Source organism: Mustelus asterias, chromosome 23 (genome assembly GCF_964213995.1).
Source record: "Mustelus asterias chromosome 23, sMusAst1.hap1.1, whole genome shotgun sequence".
Lineage (NCBI taxonomy): Eukaryota > Metazoa > Chordata > Chondrichthyes > Carcharhiniformes > Triakidae > Mustelus > Mustelus asterias.
In genome coordinates, this window is record NC_135823.1 from 66,816,484 (window position 1) to 66,836,771 (window position 20,288).

At 44.3% G+C, this 20,288-nt stretch overlaps 1 protein-coding gene across 15 annotated transcripts in view; it reads right to left on the bottom strand.

The window, feature by feature from the left end:
• The window catches only part of mrtfba (myocardin related transcription factor Ba), a 297,785-nt gene that overhangs the window by 51,033 nt on the left and 226,464 nt on the right, over positions 1 to 20,288 (bottom strand). For all 15 annotated transcript variants that reach the window (XM_078240868.1, XM_078240871.1, XM_078240869.1 and 12 more), the window contains 3 exons: positions 12,565 to 12,620; positions 3,584 to 3,659; positions 3,287 to 3,448 (listed from right to left, as the gene is read on the bottom strand). In XM_078240868.1, coding sequence (XP_078096994.1) covers positions 3,287 to 3,448; positions 3,584 to 3,659; positions 12,565 to 12,620 — 294 coding nt within the window. The remainder of the gene's footprint in view (positions 1 to 3,286; positions 3,449 to 3,583; positions 3,660 to 12,564; positions 12,621 to 20,288) is intronic.

Genomic DNA, 20,288 nt, shown 5'->3' on the forward strand with positions numbered 1-20,288 from the left:
TGAATACGGTGTTAGAGGGTCAAAGGAAGAGGGACAAGGTGTCAACTTTACATTTACATTCTGAAAGGTAGACTCCAGAAATGGAGATAATTAAGTTTGACTTCTGAAGAGATCAGTTCAGATAAGGGAAGATCAAAAGGGAAAAATGATATCAGGAGCATTAACTGTTTGAGACTTCAGCCAACAGCAGGAAGATGTTTTAGCTCCCAGCAAGCTGTGTCTGAGAAAAACCTGCCATGAAAAACCAATTGTTTTGTTCTACCTCAGAAACAACGTCAAAGAGATCTAACTGCCTGGTGTGGTAAATGTTACTGAATAGTGTTTATAATTTTCAAAAACCTAAATGATGTTGTTGTGCAAGTCTGGGGAGAATTGGCTCTGAAGTTAGTGAGATAAAGGTAAAAGTAAAGCTTATTTATTAGTCACAAGTAGGCTTATGCTCACACTGTAATTAAGTTATTGTGAAAACCCCCTAATCGTCACACTCCGGCACCTGTTCGGGTACACTGAGGAAGAATTTAGCATGGCCAATGCGCTTTACCCATTCCAAACACCTGGTTAAGTTAGTGAAACTGTGTATATCCATTGTTTTAAATTTAAAGTTTATTTATTAGTCACAAGTAAGGCTTACATTAACACTGCCATGAAGTTACTGTGAAATTCCCCTAGTTGCCACAGTCCGGCACCTGTTTGGGTCAATGCACCTAACCAGCATGTCTTTCAGAATGTGGGAGGAAACCGGAGCACCCGGAGGAAACCCACACAGGCACGGGGAAAACGTGCAGACTCCACACAGACAGTGACCCGAGGCCGGGAATTGAACCCGGGTCCCTGGTGCTGTGAGGCAGCAGTGCTAACCACTGTGTCACCGTGTCATCCCCTAATCCATTTAGTTAAATGTATTTCGAGTTGACTTTACAGTTCTTTATTTTATTGTTTGATAACATTTATTTTATTTGAAACCATCGCTGAGTGCTTGGTTCACCACTGCCTGGATTTCAAATCTTTCCTCACATTATATTAAATTGCAACACACAGTTGAGGGCAGTTGTTTCAAGTTCCCCCTCTGAGATTAGGAACAGGCCAGTGTTTACCATCAGCCGTGTCCTTAACACAATCCAAACTAATCCCTATCTGTCTCAAGAACCCTACAGAGCCAAGAGTCAGCTTCCTCGGTGAAAACAGAGTAAATACTTATTGAACATTCTACTCATTCCTTCATTCGCAGGAACAAGATAAGCATTAAAAATCTCTCTCTTTGAATGATAATTGTTTGTTTTGGCCCATTTACTAAAGATCGTTAATGTTGTAAACCACTCTAAACAAAATCTCATCCTTGATTTCTTTGCCACTATTTGATTGTCTTTAACTCAGATGCATTACAGTGAATATATTATTTATTAATCCAACAAAAGCAATCTGCATCTGAGTGCCACAATCAATAAGAACATTCCTTCCCATACTGGAGTCATTTCCTTAATTAATTAATAAACAGCCCTTTTTTTTGTTAATTCTCTCGCTCCTAAAAGATTCTGGGGTGATCATACCGTTGTGCCATGCTGGCCGAGGGGCAGGGCGAGCTGGTAAGATCGCACAAGAGCCAAGAAATCAGATTCACGCCTGATTTTGCGCCTCTTGCAATCTTACCGGCACCCAATATCCGGCACATTCAGCCTCCTGCCCATTTCCAGCGAGAGGCTGAATAAATTTAAATTCAATTTAAATGTAATTTGAATGGAATTAGCGAGCCCGGGTTCCTCCGGGTTCCATTATCCTCCGGGTTCACTTGCCTGGGCGGGTTCGCTGGGAAAGGTTCTCTCCAGCGAAGATCACGTATGGTCCCCCAGCAATGTGGACCAGTCACGGTGGCCTCGCCAGTGGAAGCGGAGGCCATTGAGGCCTCCTGGGGAAGTTGGGGGCATGGCGGGGTGTCCCCACTGCCACCCTGCAAGCAATCGGTGTGAGAGGGAGGGTGCCCAGCTGCCACTCTGCGGGGGGGGGGGGAGGGGGGGGAATGATTGGTCTGGGGGCTGGGCGATATTTCTGGGTGATGTGGGGCTTGTGACTAACTGTGGCAGCAGAGGCCCAACAGTTCGGTTTCTCTCAAATCTGTCAGGCCTCTACTGGTTGCCATTGCGCATGTGCAGCCACAGAGACCTGCACATGCACAACGGTGCCCTCCTCTGCTACAGCAGGTTGGCTGGCAACTTAAGCCCTGCCCCTATAGGCAAGGAATGGTTTAGCCCATTTTTTCCTGCACTGAGTGTATAAGATTCTGGACTTGGACTCTCCCAAAAAAATGGGTGAGAAACTCTCCCATTTTCCCGCCCAGCCTGGACTTGGAACTTTTTTGGTAAGATTCCCCCCTATGTCTGGGAAACTGTCATCTCCTATCTTGTCCAAGTTGAAATCAAGGCCCTGATATTAATAAGGAGCCTGCGAGGACGCATTGGAGTGGGTGATATGGTAACAAACCTGACAAGAGAAGCTGGCCTTTACACAGGGCCTCACTAGAATATTGTTAGGCAGTCTCCTGCCCTGCAGCAGGCCACACTGACAGATTGGCCAGAGAGAGAGTAGGCAAAGTAGTGGCAGGAGGTCATGGCTGGTAACTCCTAGGGATGATTCCCAGCACGCAGGAGGGAGGCTCCCGGCTTTACGATCGGAAAGGCTGTGGTTGGGTGGAGCAGGTTGGTAATTAGGGAGGGAGCGGGGGAAAACCAGGTGAAGATTAGCGATCGGGGGGTCGAAGGGATAGTCGGTCCAAGGCCTTCTTGTGTGACCGAGAGGAGCACTCCTGCCCCACTAGTAAAACCTTTACTGTACCTGCTGGACATCTTCTGACCCAGGATCTGTCTCAAATCTCTCCCCATACCCCACCCCTTCCGCCACCCTATCTGCTCTCTCAGGACATAAAAGATCTCATGGCAAGAAGAGCAGGGGAGTTCTCTTCAGTGCCCTCCCCAATATTTATCCCTCAACTAACACCATTGAAGCGGATTATATGGTATAACATTGTTATCTGTGAGCTTGCTCTGCACAAATTGAGCAATGTTTCCTACCCCACAACAATGACTGCACGCCAAAAAGTGCTTAATTGGCAAAGCCCGTTGGAACACCCTGTAGTTCTGAAAGGTATTATATAAACCCGAATCTTTCTCTTCATTCTGTTTCATTACACTTACTTTTAACCCTTCTCCACACAACATCTACTCTTTGCTCCTTGTCCTCTCATCAGTCTCATTAAGCCAAAGTTAATCAAACTGTGAAATGATTTGCCACTTGCCTTTAATTGCTTCTTTTAAGCTGGAATCTACGGGAAGAATGTTCTTTTCCACGAGTTCCATCGGGCCTGGTCTCTGAGCGATCTTTTCATTTAGATCGTCTGCCAGTCTGGCTCTTTTTAGCTTCATCTGAGTGGCCTGCAGCGAAGGCTCTGCCAAGGTCTCTGCAGATTTCATGCCAATATTTAATGGGAAGAAATTTGCAACACAAAACATGTTGTTTCTAGAAATGCTTCATGGATTATGTAATTGTAAACTTGGTAAGAATGTTTTGCTTCAGAGTTCAGATATTTCCTTACCCTCTAATATGTGCATCCTGACCAGTTCGGACCTCTCCGGCCGACTTCGTATCTTGTGTTTCAGGTAGTCCTCAGTCTGAAAGAGTACAAATTTGGAAGTTCTATTTAAAGTTCTGGTTAGTTACAGATATTTTTCTGGTAATAAATGGGAAAGCTGTTTTGTTTTCTGTAATCATAGGGAAAGAACACCTCGGACATGCTCACTCCCTTAAATAAAAGCAAAATACTGCAGATGCTGGAAAACTGAAATGAAAATAGAATATCCTGGAAACACTCAGCAGGTCTGGCAGCATCTGCGGAGAGAGAAACAGAGTTAATGTTTTTTCTCCATTATGATTCTTAGAACCATAGAAAATTACAGCTCAGAAACAGGCCTTTTGGCCCTTCTTGTCTGTGCCGAACCATTTTATGCCTAGTCCCACTGACCTGCACTTGGACCATATCCCTCCACACCCCTCTCATCCATGAACCCGTCCAAGTTTTTCTTAAATGTTAAAAGTGACCCCGCATTTACCACTTTATCCGGCAGCTCATTCCACACTCCCACCACTCTCTGCGTGAAGAAGCCCCCCCTAATATTCCCTTTAAACTTTTCTCCTTTCACCCTTAACCCATGCCCTCTGGTTTTTTTCTCCCCTAGCCTCAGCGGAAAAAGCCTGCTTGCATTCACTCTATCTATACCCATCAAAATCTTATACACCTCTATCAAATCTCCCCTCAATCTTCTACGCTCCAGGGAATAAAGTCCCAACCTATTCAATCTCTCTCTGTAACTCAGCTTCTCAAGTCCCGGCAACATCCTTGTGAACCTTCTCTGCACTCTTTCAATCTTATTTACATCCTTCCTGTAACTAGGTGACCAAAACTGTACACAATACTCAAAATTCGGCCTCACCAATGCCTTATATAACCTTACCATAACACTCCAACTTTTATACTCGATACTCCGATTTATAAAGGCCAGTGTACCAAAGGCACTCTTTACGACCCTATCCACCTGTGACGTCACTTTTAGGGAATTCTGTACCTGTATTCCCAGATCCCTCTGTTCAACTGCACTCTTCAGAGTCCTACCATTTACCCTGTACGTTCTACTTTGATTTGTCCTTCCAAAGTGCAATATCTCACACTTGTCTGCGTTAAATTCCATTTGCCATTTTTCAGCCCATTTTTCTAGTTGGTCCAAATCCCTCTGCAAGCTTTGAAAACCTTCCTCACTGTCCACTACACCTCCAATCTTTGTATCATCAGCAAACTTGCTGATCCAATTGACCACATTATCATCCAGATCATTGATATAGATGACAAACAACAATGGCCCCAACACCGATCCCTGCGGCACACCACTAGTCACAGGCCTCCACTCAGAGAAGCAATCCTCCACAACCACTCTCTGGCTTCTTCCATTGAGCCAGTGTCTTATCCAATTTACTACCTCCCCATGTATACCTAGCGACTGAACCTTCCTAACTAACCTCCCATGAGGGACCTTGTCAAAGGCCTTGCTGAAATCCAGGTAGACAACATCCACCGCCTTCCCTTCATCCACTTTCCTGGTAACCTCCTCGAAAAACTCTAATAGATTGGTCAAACATGACCTACCACGCACAAAGCCATGTTGACTCTCCCTAATAAGTCCCTGTCTATCCAAATATTTGTAGATCCTATCCCGTATCACACCTTCCAATAACTTGCCCACCACCGACGTCAAACTTACTGGCCGATAATTTCCCGGATTTCTTTTGGAACCTTTTTTAAACAACGGAACAACACGAGCCACCCTCCAATCATCCGGCACCTCCCCCGTGAATACTGACATTTTAAATATGTCTGCCAGGGCCCCTGCAAGTTCAACACTAGCTTCCCTCAAGGTCCGTGGGAATACCCTGTCCGGTCCTGGGGATTTATCCACTCTGATTTGCCTCAAGACAGCGAGCACCTCCTCCCCTTTAATCTGTAATGGTTCCATGGCCTCCCTACCAGTTTGCCCTATTTCCGTAGACTCCATGCCCGTTTCCTCAGTAAATACGGATGCAAAAAAACCATTTAGTATCTCCCCCATCTCTTCTGGTTCCATACACAGTCTACCACTCTGGTCTTCAAGAGGACCAATTTTATCCCTCACTATCCTTTTGCTCCTAACATACCTATAGAAGTTCTTTGGATTTTCCTTCACTCTGTCTGCCAAAGCAACCTCATGTCTTCTTTTAGCCCTCCTGATTTCCCTCTTAAGTAGCTTCTTGCACTTTTTATACTCCTCGAGCATCTGATGTGTTCCTTGCTGCCTGTACATTTCATACAACTCTCTCTTCCTCTTAATCAGTGTTACAATCTCCCTCGAGAACCAAGGTTCCTTATTCCTATTTACTTTGCCTTTAATCCTGACAGGAACATACAAACTCTGCACTCTCAAAATTTCTCCTTTGAAGGCCTCCCACTTTCCATTTACATCCTTACCAGAGAACAGCCTGTGCCAATCCACACTTCCCAGATCCCTTCTCATTTCATCAAATTTGGTCTTTTTCCAGTTCAGAACTTCAACCCGAGGCCCAGATCTATCCTTATCCACGATCAGGTTGAAACTAATGACATTATGATCACTGGATCCAAAGTGTTCCCTCATACTCACATCCATCACCTGCCCTAACTCATTCCCCAATAGGAGATCCAATATCGCATCCTCTCTAGTTGGCACCTCTATATACTGATGTAGAAAATTCTCCTGAACACATTTTACAAACTCTACCCCGTCTAAACCTTTCACAGTATGCGAGTCCCAATCTATATGTGGAAAATTAAAATCCCCTACTATCACAACTTTGTGTTTCTTGCAGTTGTCAGCTATCTCTCCGCTGATTTGCTCCTCTAATTCTCGCTGACTATTGGGTGGTCTATAATACAAGCCCATTAATGTGGTCATACCTTTCCTGTTTCTCAGCTCCACCCATAGGGCCTCTGTAGACAAGCTCCCTAATCTATCCTGCCTGAGTACGGCTGTAACATTTTCCCTGACCAACAATGCCACCCCCCCATCTTTCATCCCTCTGCCTCTATCCCGCCTGAAACATTGGAACCCTGGAACATTGAGCTGCCAGTCCTGCCCCTCCTGTAGCCAAGTTTCACTAATGGCTATAATGTCATATTTCCACGTGTCTATCCACGCCTTCAGCTCATCTGCCTTCCCCACAATACTCCTGGCATTGAAATAGACACACCTCAAAAAATTATTTCCACCACACTCTACCCTTCCATTTGTGATTTTGCTTGAACTAACCTGTCTTTTTACCCCTGCTCCACTATCTGCTCTGGCACTCTGGTTCCCACCCCCCTGCAAATCTAGTTTAAACGCTCCCCAATAACACTAGCAAATCTCCCTGCAAGTATATTGGTCCCCTTGTAGTTTAGGTGTAACCCGTCTCTCTTGTACAGGTCCCACCTACCCCAAAAGAGGTCCCAATGATCCAAGAATTGGAAACCCTGCCCCCTGCACCAGTTCCTCAGCCACGTGTTTATCCGCCCAAGCATCCTACTCCTGCCTTCACTGGCATGTGGCTCAGGTAGCAATCCTGAGATTACTACCCTCGGGGTCCTGCTTTTTAACTTCCTTCCAAGCTCTTTGTCCTCACTCTTTAGGACCTCCTCACTCTTCCTTCCCACATCATTGGTACCGACGTGTACCACGACATCTGGCTGATCACCTTCCCACTTTAGAACGCTGTGCACGCGATCAGAGACATCGCTGACCTTGGCACCTGGGAGGCAACAAACCATGCGGGAGTCTCTGTCCCGACCACAGAACCTCCGGTCTGTACCTCTGACCATTGAGTCCCCTATCACTACTGCTCTCCTCTTCTTCATCCCACCCTTTTGCGCTGTAGAACCAGACTCAGTATCAGAGTTCCGGCTGTTGCAGCTTGTTCCAGGTAAAGCATCTCCCACAACAGTATCCAATTCAGTATACCTGTTGTGGAGGGGTTTGGCCACAGGGGAACCCTACTCTGCCTGTCCTTTCACACTGCCATTTCCTCTCCTTACAGTAACCCAATTTCCTGTGCTCTGCTGCTTAGGTGTAACTATCTCCCTAAAGCTACTGTCTATAAACTTCTCATTCTCCCAAATTAGATGGAGGTCATCAAGCTCCTTCTCCAGTTCCCTAACACGCTTTGCTAGCAGCTGCAGCTGAATGCATCTTTTGCAGGTGCTGTCGTCAGGGATATCGGAGGTCTCCCTGATCTCCCACAGCCTGCAAGAGGGGCATTCCAACATCCTGCCTGGCATTTTTTTTTAGTCCTCAGCCTGCTCCTGTGGAACTCTTCAGAACTCTTCTGCTCATCCTCTTCCTCTGCCCATGTGATTCAGTAATTATTCAAGAAATGGTGTATTGGCAGAAAAAGTTCTTCCCGTTGGAAATGGAGCCGATTGAATATTGTCTTCCCAACAAGACATCTGAAGGTTCAGGTCCCAGAATTAATCTCCGAAGCTCACCCAGCTCCTGGAACAGTGATAATTTTTTTTGTGGGAGCACAGATGAAATTTAGCGCTGCTGCCTGACTGTCACATACACCTGCCATGGGAATCATAGACATTTACAGCAGGGCAGGAGGCCACTCAACCCATCGTTCCTGGCCTGACAATGGGTGGCTATCTGGCCTAATTCCACTTTCCAGATCTCATAGATATACACTTAATGTGCCATGGCCCAAGTACTTTTTGCATGTTGTGAGGGTTTTTGCCTCTACAACCCTTTTAGGCACAGGAACACAGGAGCAGGAGAAAGCCATTCAGGCTCATTGGGCCTGCGCCTCCATTCATTGCTATCATGGCTGATCATTCCCAAACTATCCCCATTACCCTTCACGTTATTGTTAATCAGAAATCTATCAATCTCTATCTTAAACAGAGTCAATCACTGAGCTTCCACTGCCCTCTGGGACAGAGAATTCCAAAGGTTCACAACCCTCTGGAATTGAGGGGAACCTGTTTTTACTCAAAGATTCACAATCTTCTGAATAAAAACAATTTCTCCTCATCTCAGCCCTAAGTGGCATCCCACTTATTTTGAAATTCTGCCCCCTGGTTTCTAGACTCCCCAACTAGAGGAAACATCTTGCCTGCATCTACCCTGTTATTCCTTTAAGTATTTTGCAGTTTTCAATGAGATCACCTCTTATTCTTCGAAATGCCAGAGAATACAGGCTCAGTTTGCCCAATCTCTCTTCAGAAGACAGTCCCACCATCCCTGGAACAAGTCTGATGAATTTCCGTTGCAATCCCTCTACGGCAATTCTTAGGTAAGGGGATCAAAACTGCACACACTACTTCAGGTGCAATCTTCACTACTCCAGTACCCAAGTCCTCTTGCGATAAAGGTGAACATTAGCCTTCCTAATAGCTTGCAGCACCTGCATGTTAGCTTTCAGTGACTTATTGACGAGGACACTTTGGTCCCTTTGTACACCTACACTTTCTAATTTCTTACCATTTAAGAAATACTCCACACATTGGTTCCTCTTAAACTGGATAATCCTTAATGTTTTCACCTTATATTCCATCTGCCATGTTCTTGCCCACTCACTAAATCTGTCCAAATCCTCCTGTAGCTGTTTTACAGCATCCTCAACACACATTCCCACCCAGCTCTGCGCTATGTGAATTTGGAAATATTACATTGGGCCCTCACATCCAAATCATTGATAAATATTGTGAAAAACTGGGGCTCCCAGTACCCTATTAGTTACAGCCTGCCATTGCAAAAATGACCTGTTTATTCCTACTTTGTTGCCTGCCTGTTAACCAATCTTTAATCCACGCCGGTATATTACTTCCTATTCCATGTGCCTTAATTTTGCTAACTAACCTCCTGTAGGGGACTCTAGCAGGCGGTGGGATCCAGACCCCATGACAATTTGGGTGAAAAATGTGCCCTTGAATCCCCTCTAAATCTCCTACCCATTACCCATAGTTAATGCCTGTTGGATATTGACCCATCGACCAAGCAGAATGGGGCCTTCCTATCAGCTCAATCTAAACCCCTCATAATTTTATAGATTTCAATTAGGTTTCCCCCCAACCTCCTCTATTCTATAAAGAGACCAACCTGAGCCTATCCAAGTTTTACTCATAACTACAATTCTCCAGTCCAGGCAACATCCTCAATAATCTCCTCTGTATCCCCTCTGGTGCAATCACATTTTCACTATAGTGTGGTGACCAGCTGCTGCCTAAGTAGTGTTTTATCCAGTTCCAGCATGATTTCTCATCTCTTATATTCTATACATCATCTAATGAAGCCAAGTATCCTGGATGCCTTCATAATCACCTTAACTACCTGTCCATGCACCTTAAAGGATCTCTGGACACGCACTTTAAGTATCTTTTAAGTACACTTCTCAGTATCTTACTATTTATCATGTATTTCCCTTGCCCTGTTAGCCCTCCCCAAATGCAATACTTCGAAACTTTCCACATTGAACTTGGCTGTTTGCCATTGTTCCAACCATCTGACTGATCTAGTCATGTCCTCATCCTGTCTGCAGCTTTGGTCTTCATTGTCTATCACACGGCCAATTTTTATACCATCTGCAATTTTTGTATCATCTTCTTAATCATACCTCTACATTAAAGTCAAAATTATTGACATAGACCATGAAAAGCACGGGGCCCAGTATTGAGTCCTGTGGAATCCCATTGGAAACAGCTTTCCAGTCAGAAATACGCCCACTGGCCATTACACTTTGCTTCCTGCTTCTGAATCAATTTAGGACCTAACTGGCCATTTTGCCTTGGATTGCTTAGGCTTTTGCTTTTGTGACTATTGACCATGTGAAATCTTATCAACACTCTTGCTAAAATCTACATAGGCTACACCAAATGTACTCCCTTCACTGATCCTTCTCATTACCTCAAAGGTTCTGTCAATGTTAGTCAGACCTGAACATCCCTTAACAAAACCGCATCGACTGTTTTTGATTAATCAGTTTTTTTTCTAAATGAAGACCTATCTTGTCCCTCAGGATTTATTTCCCATAATTGTTCCTATGTCAAGGTTCGGTTGAATGGCTTGCAATTAGTCAGACCATCCCTTTCTCCCTCGTTAATCAATGCTATAACACTAGCTGCCCTTCAGTCCTACACCTGCAGCCAGAGTGGAGAGTTAAACAGTGGTCAGAGATGCCACCATTTCTTCTCTTGTTTTTTTAAAAAAGAGTCCAAGATAAATTTCACCAGGGCCTGGGGATTTATCCACTTTCATAAATGCTAATACCTCCTCTTTCACTGTATTAACTTCAACTAATATTTCATACTCTTTCTCCCTCCCTGATTGCAATGTGTGCATCATCCCTCTCTTTTGCAAAAACAAATGCTAAGAGCATGATTTTCCAGTCCTTCCTGCCGGCGGGATTATCCAGCCCTGCTGAAGTCGACCCCTACTGCAGGTTACCCGGTGGCGGGATGGGCGAACCATGAAAAATGCTGTGGACCTTGGCGGGACTGGAAGATTCCACCAGCGATCAATGGCGAGCCATCTCTACCACAGGGAAAACCTACCACCGGGGGGAGTGGCGGCTGGAAAATTCCCTGGTGGTGGGGGTTCTGGGATGTGGGGGTGTCCCGTGCAGGACTCAGTCTGGATGTTTAAGATAGTTATGCTAAAGTCAGAAGTAGTTTTATTTCTGCTAACTCATTCAGAGTAACTGTTAGCGTAACACTAGCAGAACCACCTGAAGTTAGTGATTCAAATCGCTTTGTTGGATGGTTTCCAGCAAGGCATTATTGTCCAGGGGAAGTTAGCGTTTCTGGACAATTGTTGCGTAAATCCTTACCTGGGAAGTTCCCAGGATTCCCTAGCATATCTTTGAGGTATCCCCCAAATCCAACGCGAGGAAGCCAGGAAGTTATGGGCCATAATATCATACTCCACATGTCAATCTGTGGTCTCAGCAAGTTTGCTTTATTGTCCAGACTTCTTGCATTAAAGTAATACCAGTTAGCATTACCAAGCTCCCCTGTTGTCTATTTTCTAGCTTTTGTTTCCTCTGCCTTCCAAACAAGCTGACTAATTTTGTGTCTTTCATTTCCAACTTTTCTTCTCCCCCTTCTGAATCTACCTTCATATTACCATCCCTCTGCCAAGATAGTTTAAACACTTCCCTACAATGCCAGCAAAGTCCATGAGGACACTGGTTCCAGAGGTGCATTCCATCTGTCTTGTACAGGTAAACTTTACCCTGGAAGCGATCCCAATACCTCAGGGATCTAAAGTCCCTTCTTCCGAACCATTGTGTCAACCATGCATTCATCAGTTTTATCTACCTATTTTTGTACTCACTTATAAATGGGACTGAGTCATCAGGAGATTATTACCTTTGAGGTCTTGCTTTTCAATCTCTCTCCTAGCTCTCTAAACTTGTCTTCAGGACTTCATCCCTCTTTCTGCCCATGTCATTGGTACCGATATGGACCGTGATCTCTGGCTGCTTACCATCTACACCCCGCCATCAGAATGACTCTGATCCATGGCGTTTGGGAGGCATTTTACCATCCCAAAGTCAAAGGCCTTTCTGTTCCCTCACTATTGAATCCCCGACCACTACTGCCATTCTAATCATCTCTCTCCCTGGTTTTGCTTACATTCCCCGCAGGTAGCAGAATATGGAGCAGCACTGAGATTGTACTGCTTGATGGCAGAATGCACGACTGCAAGGCATGAAGCAACTCACGGTAAATATAAGGGGAAAAATAAGAATAGCTAGAGCTGGATATTGAGAAATGTACACATCAAATTTGGGAGGAAAGCTACAATGGACATTTTGTCAAGTTTATCCAGATATTTGAAAAGTGCAATGGCTTATTCTTGTTTTTACAATATTTTCAGTTAGAATCTGCAGCAGGCCAATGAAGATACTGTACTTTTAGACATTTAACGCAAGTGTTGCCTGGTTAGGCCTATCCATTATGGGAAGCGTGATTGAGATTCTTACCCTCGCTCGTTCCAAACTCTTCCTCTGTTCATGGAATGCAGCTGGGCTCTTCAATGCTGTGAACAGGTGACAGGGAGAAATTTAAACCAACAGGAAACATCTCGCAGAGGAAATGTGGTAACACTTTCACAATGAAAGGCAGTCAGGGAAACAGCATGCAACTAATAATACACCACCTTGGAACTACTCATCTGAGTCATCAATTCTACCAAATAGATGAACGAACTAACAATATACAGGTGTTGTAAATGATTGGAATATTTAACAATACTAAGTTCATTGTTCTGCAGCTAAGACGTATTAATTGTGGTAATCGATTCATTGATTATTAGAAAAAAACTACCACAACATTTAGCAATTTGGAATAGCATTTGTGCTAAGTATTAAGGATGAAAGCAATTAAGTAAAGTAGTTAAAAGAAATGTGTATCATTTCCAGTCCATGCCTTTGTTACCTCTAACTCGACTGTTCCAACACTCTCTTGGCTGGCCTTCAATCTTCCCTAACCATGAGGTCACCCAAAACACGTTGTCCATGTCTTAACTAATTCAAAGGCCTATTCCCCTATCAGTCCTGTGCTCACTGACTGCAATTGGCTCTTGGTCAAACAATGACTTGATTTTAAAGTTCTCATCCTTGTTTTCTGATCCCTTCATGGCCTCTCCCCTCGTTGTCTGTAATCTTCTTCAGCCCCACAACCTTCTCCGATATCTGTGCTCATCTAATTCTGCCTCTTCAGCATCTCTGATTTTAATCACACGACACAACTAGTGGCCGTGTCTTCAGTTACCCTGGCCCTATACAGTAGAATGCCCTTTGTCACAAAAGTCTACCGCACTTTCTCCTTCCAAGATGCTTCAGAAAACTTACCTTTTTGACCAAGCCTTTGACCATCTGCCTTCATTTGACTCCGTGTCAAATTTCAGAATCATAGAATCACTCAGCGCAGAAGAGACCCTTCGGCCCATCGAGTCTGCAACGGCACGCGAGAACCACCCTGACCTCCCACCTAATCCCATTTACCGGCGCTTGGCCCATAGCCCTGAATGTTATGGTGTGCCAAGTGCTCATCCAGGTACTTTTTAAAGGATGTGAGGCATCCCGCCTCCACCACCCTCCCAGGCAGCGCATTCCAGACCGTCACCACCCTCTGGGTAGAAAAGGTTTTCCTCACATCCTCCCTAAAACTCCTGCCCCTCACCTTGAACCTAAGTTTTGTAATGCTCCTATAAAGTGGTGTGGCACATTTTATTCCATTGAGATGCTAATTTGTTCCTGTTTATAATTGGAGTATGGAGAGTAAATTCAGCTTGGAAAATGAGAACGTGTTAAAATCTTCCTGTGACACCATGATAGATGATCAAAGAATGCAGCCAGTGACTGCTCTAAGTTATGCCCGCACATTTCAGTGATCAATAGTTTTGATAGTCTCTCGTGGATTTCCGATTGGCCCTTCTACCTTGTTTAACTTCATTGCTTTCTCGTTCCCTTCTTATGTTTGAACAGTTTTATCATTTCATCTCTCCTTGTTCCAACCTATCACACACCTTCCTTTGCGTTCTATTTCTCACCTTGCCTGGCCTCTTTCACTTCTCAAAACCTATTGCATCTAACTTTCCTCAGTTCAGACTGAAACGTTGACTGTTTCTCTCTCCACAGATTCTGCTAAACCTGTTGAATACTTCCAGCATGTTGTATTTTCATTTTCTCTCTGACCTTCTCTTATCTTTGCCTTTGTGTTGTCCCCCTCCATCTTATGCTGAGTATAACCAGAAATATCACAGCAACCCAACTCATATAATCAACTGTTCAAAGCTGAGTAATTCTGGTGACTGAATTGCAAGCTGTGAAGACACTGCTGAACAAGGCTCCCACAAGACATCAACTGATAATGGTAACATAAAACTGCTCTTTCAATCATTTAGTGCGTGTTCAGAATGGCACTGAGCACACAGCCAGAAAACTGCAGATTCAATCTATTCTGTATTGAGTTAGTTGATCTTGGGTAGGGAGTAGCGGAGTTTAAAGTTGACGTAAATGTTCTGTGAAAGTAACTTGTTTTCCTAGCCTTAATCCCAATGTAATTAAAATAGACCCTCATCACATTGCTGTATGTCAGAGCTTGCTGTGTGCAAATTGGCTGCCGTATTTCCGACAACTTTCTTTCTGGTGAAAACCATTAAACTAAATTAAACAAACTAAGGGACAAAACAAGGAGGGCAGCTCCTAAAAGGGGTTAAAGTTTATTTACTAGTGTCACGAGTAGGCTTACATTAACACTGCAATGAAGTTACTGTGAAAAATCCCCTAGTCGCCACACTCTGGCACCTGTTCGGGTACACTGAGGGAGAATTTAGCACGGCCAATGCACCTAACCAGCACGTCTTTCGGACTGTGGGAGGAAACCGGAGCACCCGAAGGAAACCCACGCAGACAACGGGAGAATGTGCAGACTCCACACGGACAGTGATCCAAGCTAGAAATCAAACACGGGTCTCTGGCGCTGTGAGGCAGCAGCGCTAACCACTGTGCCACCATGAAAGCCTAAAGGGAACACTTCAGGGTGCCCTGAATGTAGTAGGGTAACCCAGGGAGCGTGGGCTGCAGCAGGAGAGGAAAGAATGGAAAGGGTTAAACAGACAGCACTATGGTATCCACATTCACTGCCGGCAGACACACGACAAATTACAAATAACTACATCCCAGACCGCACTAAAGAGACTCTGCAAGACATGCCAGATCGTCGACACGGATGCCATCATCTCATGTGAGAACACCATCCACCAGGTATACAGTACATACTTTTGCAACTCGGCCAACGTTGTCTACCTAATAAGTTGCAGGAAAGGATGTCCCGAGGCATGGTACATTGGGGAAATCATGCAGACGCTACGACAGCGGATGAATGAACACCGCTCGACAATCACCAGGCAAGAGTGTTCTCTTCTTGTTGGGGAACACTTCAGCGGTCACGGGCATTCGGCCTCTGATCTTCGGGTAAGCGTTCTCCAAGGCGGCCTTCACGACACATGACAGCGCAGAGTCACTGAGCAGAGACTGATAGCCAAGTTCTGCACACATGAGGACGGCCTCAACTGGGATCTTGGGTTCATGTCACACTATCTGTAACCTGGTAAGACTTGCCTGGGCTTGCAAAATCTCACTAACTGTCCTGTCTGGAACAATACACATCTCTTTAACCTGTGCTTAACCCTCTCTCCACTCACATTGTCTGTACCTTTAAGACTTGATTACCTGTAAAGACTCGCATTCCAACCATTATTTTGTAAATTGAGTTTGTGTCTTTATATGCCCTGTTTGTGAACAGAACTCCCACTCACTTGACGAAGGAGCAGCAAGCGCTCTGGAGCTTGAGACAGATAGAAGGGGAGGCAGTGGCGTAGTGGTATTCTCACTGGACTGGTAATCTAGAGATCCAGGGTAATGCCCTGGGAACTGGGGTTCAAATCCCACCACAGCAGATGGTGAAATTTGAATGCAATAAAAATCTGGAACTAAAAGTCTAACAATGTCCATGGAACCACTGTTGACTGTTATAAAATTCCATCTGTTCTGGGAAGGAAATCTGCCATCTTTACCTGGTCTGGCCTAAATGAGATTCCAGAATCACAGCAATGTGGTTGACTCCTAAATGCCCTCTGAAATGGCCTAGCATGCCACTCAGTTTCAGGGCAATTAGGGATGGGCAATAAATGCAGGCCCATTTATTGACCCTTATTCCATGAGCAAATAAAGAAAAACAATCCAGGTGACTTGTCTTCTAACCGTTTTCTCTCTCTCTTTAGCTTGGTTCGCTCCCATTACCCATATTCAAGATTGAAATTAATAGATTTCTAGGTGTTTAAAACGTCAAGGGATAAGGGGAAGGTGCAGACAGTGGTGTTGATGTAGAAGATCAACCATGATCGGACTACTCCTGCTCCTACTTCTTATGCTCTTAAATCAATCACAACAACAGCAGTGACTTATTGGAAAGGCTTTAGGAAGGAATTCCAGAGCTGAGGACTTTGACAGCTGAAGGTACAGCCACAGGTGATGGAGCAATGTGATGGACTGATGGAGTAAAAGTGGAGATACTGAAGATGCCAGAATTAGAAGAATGCAAGTACCCTGGAGGGTTGTGGGGCTGGAGATCACAGAGGGACAAGGCACGGAGAATCTGAGAACAAGGTGGAGTACTTGAAAATCGAGGCATTGCTTATACATGAGCCAATGTAAGTCAGCACAGGGGTGGTGTGTGAATGGGACTTGCTGCAAGTAGGACACAGGCAGCAAAGTTTTGCATAACCTTAAGTTCATGGAGAATGTGGGAGGCTGGCCAGGAATGTGTTGGACATTTTCTGATTTGCGGCACTGAATCACCAATGACATGCACTCAAAAAGTCAGATCTCCTTTGTGCTGATATGTATTGCCATTGAGCGTACTTTAAATTCTGTAAGCAAAGACCACAATTTCCCATCTTAATTGGTTTGCATCACACATCCCCAATCACTTAGACAAACGCTTCTCACTCAGGGGCACAGACTTACAAAAACACTCGCTTGTCCAACTGCCCACTGCTAGCTCATAGCTGCTACAAGCCACTACTGGAAATTGCATGCAGTTTAAAGGGTGAAATCTACAAATAAGATGAAAACGGGGGATCTTGATACAATCTTGTCATCCTGATTATCTGTATAGATGAGCAACACATCTATGGTCAAATACTCCAATCAGATACTCGACCCAACTTCCATTCACTAACATCTAGGTGTAATTCTTTATGAATTATCTTGTCTAAGATGCTTCTCTCTTTGAGATATTGTTGGAAATCTGTTTCAGACTAAGACAAGTTTTCATTTGTGACCACATGCATTAAATTTGTTGACACATAACTGGATCTCTCTGAGGTTTTACTTTCCCACAGGCTGTATTTCAGTTTGCAATTCAGAAATGTTAAACATTGCTTCTCTAAAGAATGGCCGACATAAAACAACCGTAATTAAACTTCCCCGATCACAACCATTACATTAGCAGAATTATAAAAAGACGTCTAACAGCAGGAGGCCTTTGTTGGAACCACACAGTTTAAATTATTACACTCTGTGCATTTCTTGCCAACTTCTCACAACAGGGTCAGCCTGCCATATTCTTAAAATGCTTCCAAACTAGTCATTCTTTACATCAATAACCATTCCCTGCATCACATTTATATAGACTGCTCCACATTACTGATTTACTTACTGTATAGACACTTGAAATACATTGCAGCAACTCAGTCCAGGGCAGGGTCTCTGAGCAATGCACGCTTTCTGTTAGCTATAACTTTAAATACTGTGCCAGCCGTTGGAACATGATGTGAAACAGAAAATACTAACCCATTGCCTGATAACAACTACAGTTCTTACTCAGTAGATATCGCTCTGCAGAGCCTCATCATTTCCGATTGATCTACTCACAATGGTAGACTTAGAACACTTTGCTTCCACATTGCAGTGCAATGGATGAATAAACCATACAACTTGGAAAATCCTTTCGCCCCCATGAATAATATATAAATTTTAATTTAAATAAGTGTCATGTTTTGTAAGTGATCTATGGTAGCATATTCAGGTGAAGAAGATTTTTGAAGGTAGCCAATACGGGTCCTTGAATTGAAATGTGTTTAGCTTTCATTCAGCTCAAGACATTATAACGGTAAAGGAGTTGAAGTCAACAGGAAAAATGGCTCACTGAGGGACTGATTTCCACTTAAAATTCTTGCTAGTGCTCATAAGTTCATAAGATATAGGAGCAGAATTAGGCCATTCGGCCCATTGAGTCTGCTCCGCCATTCGATCATGCCTGATATGCTCCTCATCCCTGTTTTCCTGCCTTTTCCCCATAACAAATAAGTTCAAAGCTCATTAAGGATGCTGCACAGCAACTTTGTAGCTCCCAACTCCAGGCCCCCCCCCTCTACATCATACACCATCCAAACTTTGATTTGATTTACTATTGTCACATGTATTAACATACAGTGAAAAGTATTGTTTCTTGCGCGCTATACAGACAAAGCATACCGTTCATAGAGAAGAGAAGGAAAGGAAAGGGTGCAGAATGTAGTGTTACAGTCATAGCTAGGGTGTAGAGAAAGGTCAACTTAATGCGAGGTAAGTCCATTCAAAAGTCTGATGGCAGCAGGGAAGAAGCTGTTCTTGAGTCGGTTGGTACGTGACCTCAGACTTTTGCATCTTTTTCCCCAAAGACAGGAGGTGGAAGAGAGAATGTCCGGGGTGCGTGGAGTCCTCAATTATGCTGGCTGCTTTGCTGAGGCAGCGGGAAATGTAGACAGAGTCAATGGATGGGAGGCTGGTTTGCGTGATGGATTGAGCTACATTCACGAAACTTGTTACTGTTCTTTCACTGACGGTGAGTCAAAATTCTGAAACTCCTTGACTAACAGCACATTGGGCGCACCTTCATCGCACAGACTGCAATGGTTCAAGAAGGTGGTTCACCACCTCCTTCTCAAGGGCAACTTGGAACGGACAAAAGATGCTGGCCTTACCAGCAGCACCTTCATTCCATGAATAAATAAACAAGTCACATGAAATAATCGGGCATTTTATTTTGAAAATTGTACTTCGACTGCTTTATTTTTGAAATCAGCACGTTTTCGTTCTGACTCAGAGCTTCTCACAAAGAAATGAAACAGGAATACTATTGTTACAGAGTGAAGGTTTACAGAGCGCGACGGACGAGAAAGAAGGGCAGCGCAATGGTCAAGTCTTGAGGTAGCAAAAGAATGGACAAGGGTTTCGGCAGCAGATGGGCAGGGGTGGGCAAGGTGTAAGAAGGTGATCTTTGTGATGGAGAGGTTATAGGATTAGGGAGTCAGTTTAGGGTCAAATAGGATGGCGAGTTTGGCTTCAAAACAGAGCGGTGGAGAGGAATGAAATTAGCAGTGAGGGTACATAGTTCACAGAGAGCTCAAGATGGTGGCACTATTTTTGAAAAGGGAAGTTGAACACCGTGAAACAGGCTGCCTAATCAAAGTCAATGAAAACGATAATCAGGAGAGGCTGGCCTTGGCGATATGGCATGCCCAACAAGTTCAAAATTACCATCGCTCTCTTTTCCCCTCTGCCCAACCCACCAATATCCACACCAGCCACTCAAAGGACCTGTTCCCGTGAGACCACTGAAAAGGACCCAAACGTTCTAAACTATGGGCAATTTTGTACCAAAGAACAAAAGACAGCGGCAGACACATTTCAGGAGCACTAGTCGGCAGTGTGAGGGGACTTTCATCCTCTCACCCTCAACTTGATATTAAATTAGCACCTCGAGGTGAAGGAATAAGAAATGTTTGCACCACCTGCTTCCCTCAATACTTAGCATGTTTTGGATGCTAACAGGTTTTGCACAAGTTTAAATGACAGTAACCACTGAAATCGTAGTCAATGAAAACATGTCGAAAAATAATAAATCATCAGATAAGGCTAGTTGTTACAAAAATAATAAAACGACAAAACTAAAGGCTCTGTATCTGAGTACATGGGGCATTCCAAACAAACTGATAGTGCAAATGGAAATAAATAAGTATGATCTGGTAGCCATGACAGAGAAATGGGCGGAATTTTATGGCCCCTCCTGCTGGAAGAATCTTCCGATCCCCCTGAAGTCGATGGAGTTTTGGACTGTCCTGCCCCCACCGTGACAGGGCCATAAAGATTCTGCC